We start from the raw sequence: 14425 nt of genomic DNA, 5'->3' as shown, positions 1-14425 counted from the left end.
AAAAAAAAAATTATATATATATATAATGTTTGGGGCTTCTAAGTAATTAAGTAGTTTTCTAGCAAAAACTACTACTTTAGACTTGTAAACAAAAAGTTCCAGAAAAGGCCTCGTCCGCACGTGGATTATATACTATAGAGAGAGCCTACATGTCTTCTTCCCTGCTGCACTCACTGCAGTCACCAGCAGATGGCGGCATGCACAAGGTCATACAATAATCAAAAGAATAAACTTTGTCTTTTCCCACAATGCTGTGCGGTGTACTGTGTACTCGGAGGGAGCAGACATGTCTAAGCGGAGGGTGCTGGAGCTCTTCTATGATGTGGTCTCCCCGTATTCCTGGTTGGGGTTTGAGGTGAGAACCTGCAAGGAGAGTTCCCATTACTAGTCAGCTCTGTGTTGCTGCAGTGGTATCTGTGTACTATGGCGGCTGTACTATGTGATGAGAGCAGAGGGGGGAGCAGACTGCTCAATGACAGTATAGGAGGGGGGAGGAGGTTCTGTTTTTGTAATGTATTACATTGTGGGGCAGCTGATGTTATGTTTTTCGTTTAAACGCCCCCCCCCCCCCCCCCATGCAGTATTAGTTGGTATGACCCAGGAGGACAATAGTAAGCAGTCACAGTGTAGGTCAGACCCTTCCACCTTCCTCTGCACTCTATTCATTGTATATACACTCAGTCTTTTCAATAGATTTTCTGTCCAATTGGGAGATTGAAAAGACGGTTTGATGCCCCCATACACTTATATTGAGCTGTCTGCTGATTGGAATTTCCATCCAGACTGATCAGATTAATTCCAATTGGTTTGAAATCGATCGATGATGCAGTATGTGTCTTTTTGGTAATGCATAGATCGGATCATATTGTAAAGAATCCTTCAATCCGATCGTTATGTTTATGACCACCACTAGGCTGACTGTAAACTAAACAATCTGGTTGTACAATCTCCTTTTAAGAGCCAGTTCCCACAGGGGCAACACGACTTCCAGCGCGACTTTGGGAGGCAACTTGGACATGACTTGAGTATGAATCAAAGCGCGACTTCAACACAACTTGGGGCGACTTACAACATGACTTTAAGTTGCCCTCAGGCCAGGCAACTTTGGCCGTGGCAAGTCACAGAATAATCAGCTTTCGAGGGGGAACTCCACGCCAAATTTTAAATAAACCGGCATGGGTGTCCCCCCAAAATCCATACCAGACCCTTATCCGAGCATGCAGCCCAGCCGGTCAGGAAAGGGGGTGGGGATGAGCAAGCACCCCCCTCCTAAACCGCAGCAGGCCACGTGCCCTCAACATGGGGGGGTGGGTGCTTTGGGGAAGGGGGGCGCCCTGCGACCCCCCCCATTCCCAAAGCACCTTGTCCCTATGTTGATGAGGACAAGGGCCTCTTCCCAACAACCCTGGCTGTTGGTTGTCGGGGTCTGCGGGCAGAGGGCTTATCGGAATCCGGGAGCCCCCTTTAATAAGGGGGCCCCCAGATACCGGCCCCCCGCCCTATGAGAATGAGTATGGGTTACATCGTACCCCTACCCATTCACCTGATGGAAAAAAGTGGCAATAAAAAACACACTACACAGGTTTTTAAAGTAATTTATTAGATGCTCCAGGGTCTTCTTCCGACTTCGGGGGTCTCTTCTGACTTCTCCGCTCTCTTCTCCCGGTGTCCAGCCTCTTCTCCCACTCTCCGGTTCTTCTGCCGGCTCCTCCGCTATCATCTTCCAGCTGTTTTGCTAGCAGTGGCCCGGTCTTCTGCGTCGTCTTCTTCCCTCTTCTCTTCCTGTGATGTAGACACTATGCTCACTTCCTCTGTAATGCCGTGTGCGAAAACTTTTATAGGCATGGGGCATGGTCACCGGGTGATGGCACATGGTGACCTCGCCCCTTATGATGTCACAGTTCCAGCATGCCCCATGACTGTGACGTCATAAGGGGCGGGTGACCACGCCCCATGCCTATATAATTCGTTGCACACTGCATTACAGCGGGAGAGAGCGTTTTGTTAACATTGCAGGAAGAGGAGAGGGAAGAAGACAACACAAAAGACTGGGCCACCACTATCAAAAGAGCTGGAAGAAGATATCGCAGGAGCCGGCAGAAGAACCGGAGAGCGGGAGAAGAGGCCGAAGAGAGAGGAGAAGTCGGAAGAGACCCCCGAAGTCGGAAGAAGACCCTGGAGCTGCCTAATAACTTACTTAAAAAACCTGTGTAGTGTGTTTTTATTTTTTTTTATTTTTTATTGACACTTTTTACCCTCAGGTGAATGGGTAGGGGTACGATGTAACCCATACTCATTCACATAGGGTGGGGGCCGGGATCTGAGGGCCCCCTTATTCCAATAAGCCCCCCGCAGACCCCAACAGCCAGGGTTGTCGGGAAGAGGCCCTTGTCCTCATCAACATGGGGTCAAGGTGCTTTGGGGTGGGGGGGCTGCAGGGAGCCCCCCTTCTCCAAAGCACCCAACCCCCCCATGTTGAGAGCATGCGGCCTGTTACGGTTTAGGAGGGAGGGGCACTCGCTCGTCCCCACCCCCTTTCCTGACCGGCTGGGCTGCGTGCTCGGATAAGGGTCTGGTATGGATTTTGGGGGGAACCCCCCACAACATTTCTTCGGGGTAGGGGGTTCCCCTTAAAATCCATACCAGACCTAAAGGCCTGGTATGCTCTTGGAGGGGGAACCCATGCCGGTTTTTTATTTAAAATTTGGCGTGGAGTTCCCCCCTCGAGCTGATTATTCTGTGATTGGCCATGGTCAAAGTCGCCTGGCCTGGGGGAAACTTAAGGTCATGTTGTAAGTCGCCCCAAGCCGTGTTGAAGTTGCGCTGTGATTTATACTCAAGTCGTGTCCAAGTTGCCTCCCAAAGTCGTGCTGGAAGTCGTGTTGCCCCTGTGTGAACCGACTCTTAGGGTCACCTAAATTTAGATTTATCAGAACTGTGTATTATGAGCACCTACCTAATCTTACCAATCATGTATCTAGTCCACTACATAATTGATGGTAGATAAACCTGATTTCCCATCCGTTACTGTATATAGTGCATGGGCCTGCCTGATTGGAAAGAGACTGATAGGATTGGTTGCTTGTTGTACATTTTGATAAATCTAAAGGAGATTGTACAATCAGATTGTATAGTGCATGGCTAGCTTTAGTTTTCTCAGTTTTTTTTTTTTTTTCCTCAAATGCTGACTGCTACCTAGGGTTGCCACCTCTTCTTCCTTTTAAACCAGAACACATATGAATTATGTGAGTTTAATTATCACTTTAATCAGCCACAGAACCTGTGAAATATGTGTTCGGGTTTAAAGGGGTGAGGTGGCAACCCTACTGCTACCACCCCTAATGCTGGTCATACACTATACAGTCTGATTGTACAATCTCTGTACAACTTCAATTAAATATTTACCAAAATGATCTAATACAAGGATAGACCTAAATTTCAGTTTCTATCCAATCAAGCAGACCCGTGTACTACATAACTGATGGTAGATCTACAGTGTATGGTCACCTTTAGACAACATCTAAGAAGGTGGGGCACGGTGCGACATTTACTTTGTTGAACAGAACACATTGGCTTCTACTATAAGCCCTCGTTCACATTGGAGCGGCTTGTCATGCGATTTGATAGGTCCAATGGCACGAAAAGTCGCACCCTATTGTGGGCAATCGCGCTGTTCAAATTGATGCAATGCTGATTTGAAAAAGTAGCTCCTGCACTACTTTTGCCAATTTCGGGTGCAACTTGCATAGACATCTGAGCATGAAGCCGCACGGATATCTTCCAAGTCGCACCCGAAGTCACACTGATGTGGCTTTGAAATTGTGTGATTTCAGATAGTCGCATGATTTCACAGCCACAGTCAATGTGAGCGGTAAGGCCGCTTTCACATGGCTGTTTACTTGCAGCCTCAGAATTCCAGCAGCAAGAATCAGCGGGTTCTTGTGCGAGAAAGACGGAGGCATGTGAATAGCAGCAGCCTACCCACACAAATGACAGGCTGACAGCGGGCACCGCTATTGGCATGTAGCCGCGCACAGAGAGATTACCTGTAATTAGAGAAAGATGCAGCCAGCTACAGTCAGGCTCAGACATCTCTGCATGCCAATAGTGGTGGGCGCTGTCAGCCTGTCTTTAGTTTAGCAGCCACCAAGCCTACCCAATCTCATACCCTCCATGATCATTCCAGCTGCAAGGGCTGGCTGATTCTTACCTCTGGAATCTGGTGGCTGCATGACCCTTGACCCTCTGTCTGGTTAGTGCTGAATGGCTCTGCGCTGATCACATGTACCCTCCTAAGAAAAAAAAAAAAAAAACTCTCTAGCAATACACACCAAACTGAGCATGTGCAAAGTTCCCCCAAGGCCCTATACTGCCAGGAGATGGATTGGGGACTGTGGAAGAAGGGGAGGATCAGAGAATACAGGATCAAACAGCCTACACAATGCCAAGGATTAACCCCTTAGGTTCCACAGTGAGTATAACAAGTATGCTTTACTGCATATACAGATTGATTTTACTGTTGTGGGTTTATTAACACTTTAAATGCTTGTTTATGTTTAGGGCTTTAAACAATGTAAATCGGGTTATATAAAGCGAAGGTAGTGCTGCGCTATGAACCTGAATACTGTGCGTGATAAAGTGCAAAGGTGCTCCATGAAAGATATGTGGTTCAAAGAGGCAATGTTCAAAGGTCAATATATCCAGTCCAAGGCAGTATAAAAAATGTGTTGCATGCCCTGCGATTTCTTCAGATAAGACAATAAAAGCGTATCAATGAGACAATAAAAGTATATCAAACACTCAAATAATTCTTCGTAGTACAGTGATAGGACAAATCTCCATATGGTGTGCACATGAAGCGAAAAAACAGTGCTCAAAAGGAAGGTGCACTACTATTGCAATAAATCCTGAAGGAATAGGTGAAATCCTAAACAGAATACAAAAAAAGTTTCCTCCATATAGGTATACGCTGCAAATGTTCTTATAGGTGAAAGCAGAACAGATAAATAGTGTCCATATAAGGTGCAAGGTAGGTAAGTAGCTGTATATTAGCAATGACCTGGTACTGGTGACAGTCCTCTGGCATAAAATGCTGACGATAGGTGACCTCCTGGTTCCTGTACAGAGTAATGTATAGATGTACCCTTAGAGCCGGATCACACAGGGGCGACTCAGATCCGACTTCAGGTCGCCCCTAGTCGCCTCAGGTCGGACAACATGTAAAAATCAATGTAAGTGAATGAGAGCCGTCTTAATGCACGCTACTGAAGTCGCTCCGACTTCAGAAAAGGTTCCTGTACTACTTCAATCCGACTTTTAGGCGACTGGTACCCATTGATTTCAATGGAGGTCGCCTCCAAGTCGGATCTCCGTCTATACGGAGGCGACTCTGACAGAATTATCAGCTCTCAAGAGGGAACTCCACGCCAAATTTATTAAAAAAATTTGGCGTGGGTTCCCCCTCCGAGAGCATAGCAGGCCCTTAGGTCTGGTATGGATTCTAAGGGGAACCCACTACGCCAAAAAAACGGCGTGGGGGTCCCCCCCAGATCCATACCAGACCCTTATCCGAGCACGCTACCTGGCTGGCCAGGAAAGGGGGTTGGGACGAGCGAGCCCCCCCCCCCCACCCCAAAGCAACTTGTCTCCATGCTGAGGGCATGCGGCCTGGTACGGCTCAGGAAGGGGGGGGCGCTTGCTCGTCCCCACCCCCTTTCCTGGCCGGCCGGGTAGCGTGCTCAGATAAGGGTCTGGTATGGATCTGTGGGGGACCCCCACGCCGTTTTTGCGGCGTAGGGGGTTCTCCTTAGAATCCATACCAGACCTAAGGGCCTGCTATGCTCTCGGAGGGGGAACTCATGCCATTTTTTTATTTGGCGTGGAGTTCCCCCTTCAGAGCCACGGCAAAAGTCACCTGTTCTGGGGCGACTTAAAGTCGTTTTGTAAGTCGCCCCAAGTCATGCCCAAGTCGTGTTCAAGTTGCCTCCAAAAGTCGTGTTGAAAGTCGTGTCGCCCCTGTGTGAACCCGCTCTTACCTTACCACTGTAAGGTAACAGCATGTGGGTATATCTCAATGTGTTTCTTGGCAGCCGTCCAGTATGGCGTATCCGGCTCCACTGATGTGTGTCTCTAGTCTGGAATCAGAGTCCCCCTATTGTCCCTGGTGTGTCCGCATCCAATGAACCTCGCCATGGGGCATGGGGCATGGGGGGATGTAAAGGGGGATGCACAATAGTGTTGTATTTCCAAATGTTTATTGACAAAACAGTAAAAGTAAAATAAAGGTACTCACAATAAGAAGTATCAAACAGGCCTATAACAAGCGAGCTGCGAGCTCGCCCCCATATCACTTCCGGTGCCTCGTGTTATCGCGCGCGTTCGTCACTGTCACATGACTTCATCATGTAAAGTTGGTTCCTGATATTGAGGTTACACCTATAGAGAAACCTGATATTACTAGTCAGCCTAAAGTAATAGGATGAATCTGAGCCAATCAGCGGACTGCAGTATGAACAGTCTTGTTACAGCACAAAGTATATATAGTGAGGGGGGGGAAAAAAAGTATTTGATCCCCTGCTGATTTTGTACATTTGCCCACTGACACAGAAATGATCATTCAATAATTATAATGGTAGGTTTTTATTTTAACAGTGAGACAGCATAACAAAACAATCCAGAAAAAGGCATTTCAAAAAAGTTATAAATTGATTTGCATTTTCAGTGAAATAAGTATTTGACCCCTTCGCAAATCATGGCTTAGGACTTGGTGGCGAAACCCTTGCTGGCAATCGCAGATGTTTCTTGTAGTTGGCCACCAGGTTTGCACACATCACAGGAGGGATTTTGTCCCACTCCTCTTTGCATATCCTCTCCAAGTCATTAAGGCAGGGGTGCTCAACCTGTGGCTCTCCAGCTGTTGCAAAACTACAAGTCCCATCACGCCTCTGCCCCCTGCATTAAGGTTTTGAGGCTGACGTTTGGTAACTCGAACCTTCAGCTCTCGCCACATATTTTCTTTGGGTTTAGGGTCTGGAGACTTGCTAGGCCACTCCAGGATCTTGATTTGCTTCTTCTTGAGCTACTGCTTCATTGCCTTGGCTGTGTATTTTGGGTCATAGTCATGCTAGAATACCCACCCATGACCATTTTCAATGCCCTGGCTGAGGGTTAGAGGTTCTCACTAAACATTTGCCGGTACATGGCCCCGTCCATTGTCCCTTTGATGCGGTGAAGTCGTCCTGTCCCCTTAGCAGAAAAGTACAATCTGCTGCTTTTTTTTTCCTGCACAGAACTGTACTGGAATGCAGTAAAACGCATTAAAAAATTGTTCAAAATGACCATACAGGAACAGATATGGAGGGCATTTTTGTGGTGTGAATGGGCGCTAGCATTCTACTCTCCATGGGATAGGTGGGGGATATACTGTATGTGCTCAGCGCACGGTACAGATTGCTTATTCAAAAAGGACCTAGCAGTAACCCACAGCAATCAGCTATTCTTTTAATTAGAAGAGGTCTGATTGATTGCTGTGGGCTATTAACTATTAATAGTACTTCAAATTCAATTGGCTCCTAACAGCAAGGCTCTTTATAATTCTCATATCCAGACAAAATATATCTATTTCAGATTCATAAAACTGTCTTTCAAGTGGTATTAAACTGGAATTTTAAACTTGTGTCTACAGGTAAGCCTATAATAGGTCTCACCTGTAGGTACAGTGAATATATCCTAAACTGGAGCCATTTAGGAGATATTCACTTGGGCTCTGGCCGATGACATTACTTGTACATGCGCAGTATGCTGTACATTCATGGCTCACTGAGGGTGCCATGAATGCAGAGGGGGCCGTACCACAATAGTGATTCCCGTATGTCATTTCGGCCTGACCTACCAGAGAGCGTGAACTCCGAATACACAATAAGTATAGGTGCAAACACCTGGGAATATACTTTATTCCCATAAGAGTATCATCAAGTCCATAAACAAGTCCATGGGACTGGGGAATGATATGTAATAATTAGTCCATGCACGAAGGTCAGCCTCCATTGAGGAACATAAGCCGGGTTCCAGCTGGGCTGAAAAGACAAGGAGAGAGGTGCATCTAAGTGCAGGATGTAAAACAATTTATTGGGCACATAAAAAGTAATCTCATATGTTGTCATTATAAAACAGACACATCAAGGAATTAAGGTCCCACATCTGGTCATCGGCAGACGGGTCCATCGCTGTAGTCACTGTATTCCTGGAAAGCCGGACATACACTGGGGAGGCTCAGAATGAGGCTTGGACAGCGGAAGGGCAAGTGTCCTAGGCAGATGGCATCACTGGAAAGTGACGCGTTTCCTGAGCATGCGTGCTGCAGGGGGTATGGCAGCTACGCTTCTTTGTCAAGCTTGAGTATGGGACCATAGTGCCTACAATATAAACAGTATAGAGTGGGAGGGGCCGGTGTCCGGAGGGAGGGGAATATAAAATAGCATAGCAATGAACTGCACAGGCTGAATTAGCTCACACAAAAGTAGAGGAGTAAACAGCAATTAAAAACAATTAAAATTTAAAAAAACAATAGTGAATAGATGAACAGCAAGTTAGCAACTATAGTAGGATAAAGGATAATATATATTATCCTTTATCCTACTATAGTTGCTAACTTCCTGTTCATCTATTCACTATTGTTGTTTTTTTAAATTTTAATTGTATACACCACATATTAAAGGTATAAAGGAGAACAAATTAAGGGAGAGATGTTATCTCCCTATGACACTTGCCCTTCCGCTGTCCAAGCCTTGTTCTGAGCCTCCCAGCATATGGTCGGCATTCCACCTTGTGGGGACTTTTCATTTTTTTTTTTATCTTAATGCATTAAGATAAAAAGCCTTCTGTGTTCAGCTGTCCCCTCAGCCCCTCTAATACTTACCTGAGCCCCATCTCTCTCCAGAAATGTGTAGAAATGTGTATGAGTGAAGTCTTTTATTTTATTTTTTTTGAAGTTATGCACACTAGGTGTTTAGCCCCTGTGCAGCAAGTCTCTTAATTTTCGAACTTCTAGGAGGCACAGGTGCAGCATCCAGCCCCACTACCTACAGTCTGTCAAAGCCATGAATGCGTTTCGGACATATGTCCCTGAACACAGAGGGTCCTAAACACAAGTACCACTCAGTATAATGCCCAGCCGCGGTGTATTTTTAGCCTGCCAGGCTTTGACAGGCAGCAGGGCTGGATGCTGCATCTGTATCTCCCAGGTGCACGGAAATGCTGGGCTTTAATGCACAGGGGCCAAAAAGTGTATTTTGAGGCCTAGCTGGACTAACTTCCTACACAGTGTCGGTGCAGTGTTTTACAGAAAAAAATGCATTTGTGAAACAAAGCATAAGGATGTTATTTAGACATCAGATATGTATGGGTATGTGATAAGATATACGTATGCATGAAATAAATGTTACATTTCTCTTTGTATCAGATCATGTGCCGATATAGAAATATATGGAATGTAGATGTTCAGCTTCGGCCTGGACTCCTCGGGGGAATAATGAATGCCACAGGTATGCAAACCAGAACTGAGCAAAGTACTTTAACCGCTTGCTGACTGCCCCACACAGATTAATACTGCTGCAGGAGGGCCGCTCTGCGCTGGATCACGTATCTGGTACATAATCTGCACTTTCGGGTAGGGGGCATGGGAGCCTGCCTCCTCGGCTGTGATTTGTTACAGCTTAAGCCGATCAGCGGGTCCCGACTAATGGTTGATCGCCGGGACCTGTTGATCGGCTTCATCATTCACGGAAGGGAGCTCTGTGTTGTTAACACGGAGCTCCGAACATGTTGCCGCCCCCCCTCAAAGCAGAGAAAAAACAAAGGGTGCTTGGTTCGAGTACAACATAATACACACATTACACATTGTTAGGCACACACATAACTTGATCGCCCCTAGATGTTAACTCCATCACAGCCTGTGTCATTACATTAGAATTTTAGTGACCGCGTATAGCAAGGATATGCTATTAACGGACCTCCAGCTGTTGCAGAACTACAAGTCCCATGAGGCATAGCAAGACTCTGACAGCCACAAGCATGACAGCCAGAGGCATGATGGGACTTGTAGTTTTGCAACAGCTGGAGGTCCACTAATTGCATATCCCTGGTGTGTAGTATTAGTACTGATCACTGTATTAGGCCTGATTCACACCTATGCAGGTTGCTGGTGCATTTTGCGTTTTTCATTTTCATACATTGAAGTCTATGGAGCCAAAAACAGAAAAAAGTCCCTTGCCCTTTCCATAAAATGCACAGATGTGAACTACATCCATATAGACAGTAGTGTGTTTCTGCAAAACTTTTTTAGTTTATATCGCAAAAAAAAAAAAAAAAAACACCAAAAGAAAGCTCTATTTGAAAAAAAAAATAAAAAAATGTAATTTGCATACAGTGTTACATGATATACTGCATATTCCCATCGCAAATATCCCTGGATAAGCTCTAAATGATTTGGGTGCTGCAGCAACAAGCACCTGGGAACTGGTTCGGGAAGTCACAATGGAGATATTTGCCAGCACACCATGGATCAGCATGTATGCAGTCTCTGGCCGTCTCCTGTAGCATGTCTGCAGTCTCTGGCCGTCTCCTGTAGCATGTCTGCAGTCTCTGGCCGTCTCCTGTAGCATGTCTGCAGTCTCTGGCCGTCTCCTGTAGCATGTCTGCAGTCTCTGGCCGTCTCCTGTAGCATGTCTGCAGTCTCTGGCCGTCTCCTGTAGCATGTCTGCAGTCTCTGGCCGTCTCCTGTAGCATGTCTGCAGTCTCTGGCCGTCTCCTGTAGCATGTCTGCAGTCTCTGGCCGTCTCCTGTAGCATGTCTGCAGTCTCTGGCCGTCTCCTGTAGCATGTCTGCAGTCTCTGGCCGTCTCCTGTAGCATGTCTGCAGTCTCTGGCCGTCTCCTGTAGCATGTCTGCAGTCTCTGGCCGTCTCCTGTAGCATGTCTGCAGTCTCTGGCCGTCTCCTGTAGCATGTCTGCAGTCTCTGGCCGTCTCCTGTAGCATGTCTGCAGTCTCTGGCCGTCTCCTGTAGCATGTCTGCAGTCTCTGGCCGTCTCCTGTAGCATGTCTGCAGTCTCTGGCCGTCTCCTGTAGCATGTCTGCAGTCTCTGGCCGTCTCCTGTAGCATGTCTGCAGTCTCTGGCCGTCTCCTGTAGCATGTCTGCAGTCTCTGGCCGTCTCCTGTAGCATGTCTGCAGTCTCTGGCCGTCTCCTGTAGCATGTCTGCAGTCTCTGGCCGTCTCCTGTAGCATGTCTGCAGTCTCTGGCCGTCTCCTGTAGCATGTCTGCAGTCTCTGGCCGTCTCCTGTAGCATGTCTGCAGTCTCTGGCCGTCTCCTGTAGCATGTCTGCAGTCTCTGGCCGTCTCCTGTAGCATGTCTGCAGTCTCTGGCCGTCTCCTGTAGCATGTCTGCAGTCTCTGGCCGTCTCCTGTAGCATGTCTGCAGTCTCTGGCCGTCTCCTGTAGCATGTCTGCAGTCTCTGGCCGTCTCCTGTAGCATGTCTGCAGTCTCTGGCCGTCTCCTGTAGCATGTCTGCAGTCTCTGGCCGTCTCCTGTAGCATGTCTGCAGTCTCTGGCCGTCTCCTGTAGCATGTCCGCAGTCTCTGGCCGTCTCCTGTAGCATGTCCGCAGTCTCTGGCCGTCTCCTGTAGCATGTCCGCAGTCTCTGGCCGTCTCCTGTAGCATGTCCGCAGTCTCTGGCCGTCTCCTGTAGCATGTCCGCAGTCTCTGGCCGTCTCCTGTAGCATGTCCGCAGTCTCTGGCCGTCTCCTGTAGCATGTCCGCAGTCTCTGGCCGTCTCCTGTAGCATGTCCGCAGTCTCTGGCCGTCTCCTGTAGCATGTCCGCAGTCTCTGGCCGTCTCCTGTAGCATGTCCGCAGTCTCTGGCCGTCTCCTGTAGCATGTCCGCAGTCTCTGGCCGTCTCCTGTAGCATGTCCGCAGTCTCTGGCCGTCTCCTGTAGCATGTCCCCAGTCTCTGGCCGTCTCCTGTAGCATGTCCCCAGTCTCTGGCCGTCTCCTGTAGCATGTCCCCAGTCTCTGACCATCTCCTGTATGAAAATAGTTTTTAAAAAGTCACTCCCACCACCATGCTTGACTATAGGCAAGACACACTTGTCTTTGTACTCCTCACCTGGTTGCCGCCGCACACTCTTGACACCATCTGAACCAAATACGTTTATCTTGGTCTCATCAGACCACAGGGCATGGTTCCAGTAATCCATCTCCTTATTCTGCTTGTCTTCAGCTAACTGTTTATAAGCTTTCTTGTGCAACCTCTTTAGAAGAGGCTTCCTCCTGGGACGGCAGCCATGCAGACAAATTTGATGCAGTGTGCGGCGTATGGTCTGAGCACTGACAGGCTGAAACCCCACCCCTTCAACCTCTGCATCAATGCTGGCAGCACTCATACGTCTATTTCCCAAAGACAACCTCTGGATATGACGCTGAGCATGTGCACTCAACTTCTTTGGTAGACCATGGTGAGGCCTGTTCTGAGTGGAACTTGTCCTGTTAAATTGATGTATGGTCTTGGCCACCATGCTGCAGCTCAGTTTCAGGGTCTTTCCAAACTTCTTATAGCCTAGGCCATCTTTATGCAGAGCAACAGTTCTTTTTTCAGATCTCAGAGCGTTTCTTTTCCATGAGGTGCCATGTTGAACTTTCAGTGACCAGTATGAGAGAGTGAGAGCGATAACACCACATTTAACACACCTGCTCCCCATTCACACCTGAGACCTTGTAACTCTAACTCCTGACACCGGGGAGGGAAAATGGCTGATTGGGCCCGATTTGGACATTTTCACTTAGGGGTGTACTCCCCTTTGTTTCCAGCAGTTTAGACATTAATGGATGTATGTTCAGTTATTTTTGGGGGGGGGGGGGGGGGTCAGCAAATTTTACACTGTTATACAAGCTGTACGCTCACTACTTTGTAGCAAAGTGTAATTTCCTCAGTGTTGTCACAGGAAAAGATGTAATAAAATATTTACAAAAATGTAAGGGGGTGTACTCACTTTTGTGAGATACTATAGGTGAATATTTCAAGCAATGGTTATGTCAGATCATTCAAAAACTGAAAATATTGTGTATAAGATATATAGTATATCTATATCTCTATTTAACTTATTTTTATAGGTAATTCTCCACCTGCAATGGTTCCCAAAAAAGGAGCATATATGCACTACGATCTACTGAGACAAGCTGCATTCTGTGAGGTTCCTCTGAAAGAGCCAAGTGACTTCGCTCAAGTAATGTTTAGAAAAGGTTAGTCCTTTGCTGACTTTGGTCAGTGCTGTTTCTGAGAAATAATCATATAGGCAATCGCACGAAATCTGCATCAAATACTGCAATTTTTTTTGCATGGCAAGTAATCCGGTTACCTATGGTTATTCAGAGGTTTTAGTGTCCGCTATATGGTCTTGGGGTCCTTTCACACTGATCTGTTTTTGCTGCATGTTTGGTGTTTTAAAGCTGAAAGAAATTCATGGCAAATGTATTCCTTTAAGGCTGGGTTCACACCGCTGCGGCAGCGAGAACCGGATGTGATTCACACCGCACTGCAGTGCAAATCACATCCGATCTCTGTACGATGCGAGTTCAGCTATACAGATAGTATGGCTGAATTCGCATCGCACCCGCCGCAAACTCGCGCGGGACCCTTTTTTTGGTCCGCAGCAGAATCGGATCGCATGGGTGTTCACACCATACGATCCGATTCCTGTCCGAGTTTGCAGATCGCACTGCGATATGCGAACTGATCTGGGGGTGTCATTAAGGTTTCACTGACACTCCCAGCAGTCCGCATAGGGCAGTGTGAACTGCCAGCGGGAGGCATGCGATGCGGGAAAACGCTGCGGATTTGCGGCGTTCCCGCATCGCTCCAGTGTGAACCCAGCCTAAATCCTATGGAATATCTCACCTCAATGCACTGCGCTGTGCTGATAATCAGCAGATTGATTATCAGCACAGCCCCATCAGATGTGCCCATCAGAAACAGATGTCAGTGCCAATCATTGTCCAGCAGTAACACCTGTCAGTACCTCATCATCAGTGCTGCCCATCACAGCCCGTCAGTGATGGAGAAAACAGAATTTTATAACCGAAACAAAGAAACTTCTTTTTTTTTTCAAAAATGTTGGCCTTTTTAGCAAAAAATAAAAACCCCAGTGGTGATGAAATACAACCAAAAGAAAGCTCTGTTTGTGGGAAGAAAATGATAAAAATGTAGTTTTGGTGCAGTGTTGCATGACCGCCCAATTGTCATTTAAAGTGCGACAGCACTGAAAGTTGAAAATTTGTCCTGGGCAGGAAGGGGCGAAAGTGCCCGGTATTGAAGTGGTTAAAGTCCTGCATACTGCAGTTTTGGTGAATGTTTAAAAAACTAACCAAAAAAGC

General features: G+C 47.2%; 1 protein-coding gene across 1 annotated transcript in view; it reads left to right on the top strand.

Moving 5' to 3' along the window:
• Positions 1-250: 250 nt before the first annotated feature.
• Positions 251-14425, top strand: part of GSTK1 (glutathione S-transferase kappa 1) — a 36981-nt gene continuing 22806 nt past the window's right edge. The window contains exons 1-3 of the mRNA XM_077455396.1: positions 251-355; positions 9461-9542; positions 13166-13294. Of these exons, the coding sequence (XP_077311522.1) occupies positions 287-355; positions 9461-9542; positions 13166-13294 (280 nt within the window). The 5' untranslated portion in view covers positions 251-286. The remainder of the gene's footprint in view (positions 356-9460; positions 9543-13165; positions 13295-14425) is intronic.

This window comes from Lithobates pipiens, unplaced genomic scaffold, assembly GCF_037356315.1.
Source record: "Lithobates pipiens isolate NorthernLeopardFrog02 unplaced genomic scaffold, aLitPip1_a1.2 Scaffold_25, whole genome shotgun sequence".
In the NCBI taxonomy this organism is placed as follows: domain Eukaryota; kingdom Metazoa; phylum Chordata; class Amphibia; order Anura; family Ranidae; genus Lithobates; species Lithobates pipiens.
The sequence above is the reverse complement of the archived record's forward strand: the minus strand, read 5'-3'. Positions and strand labels throughout refer to the sequence as shown.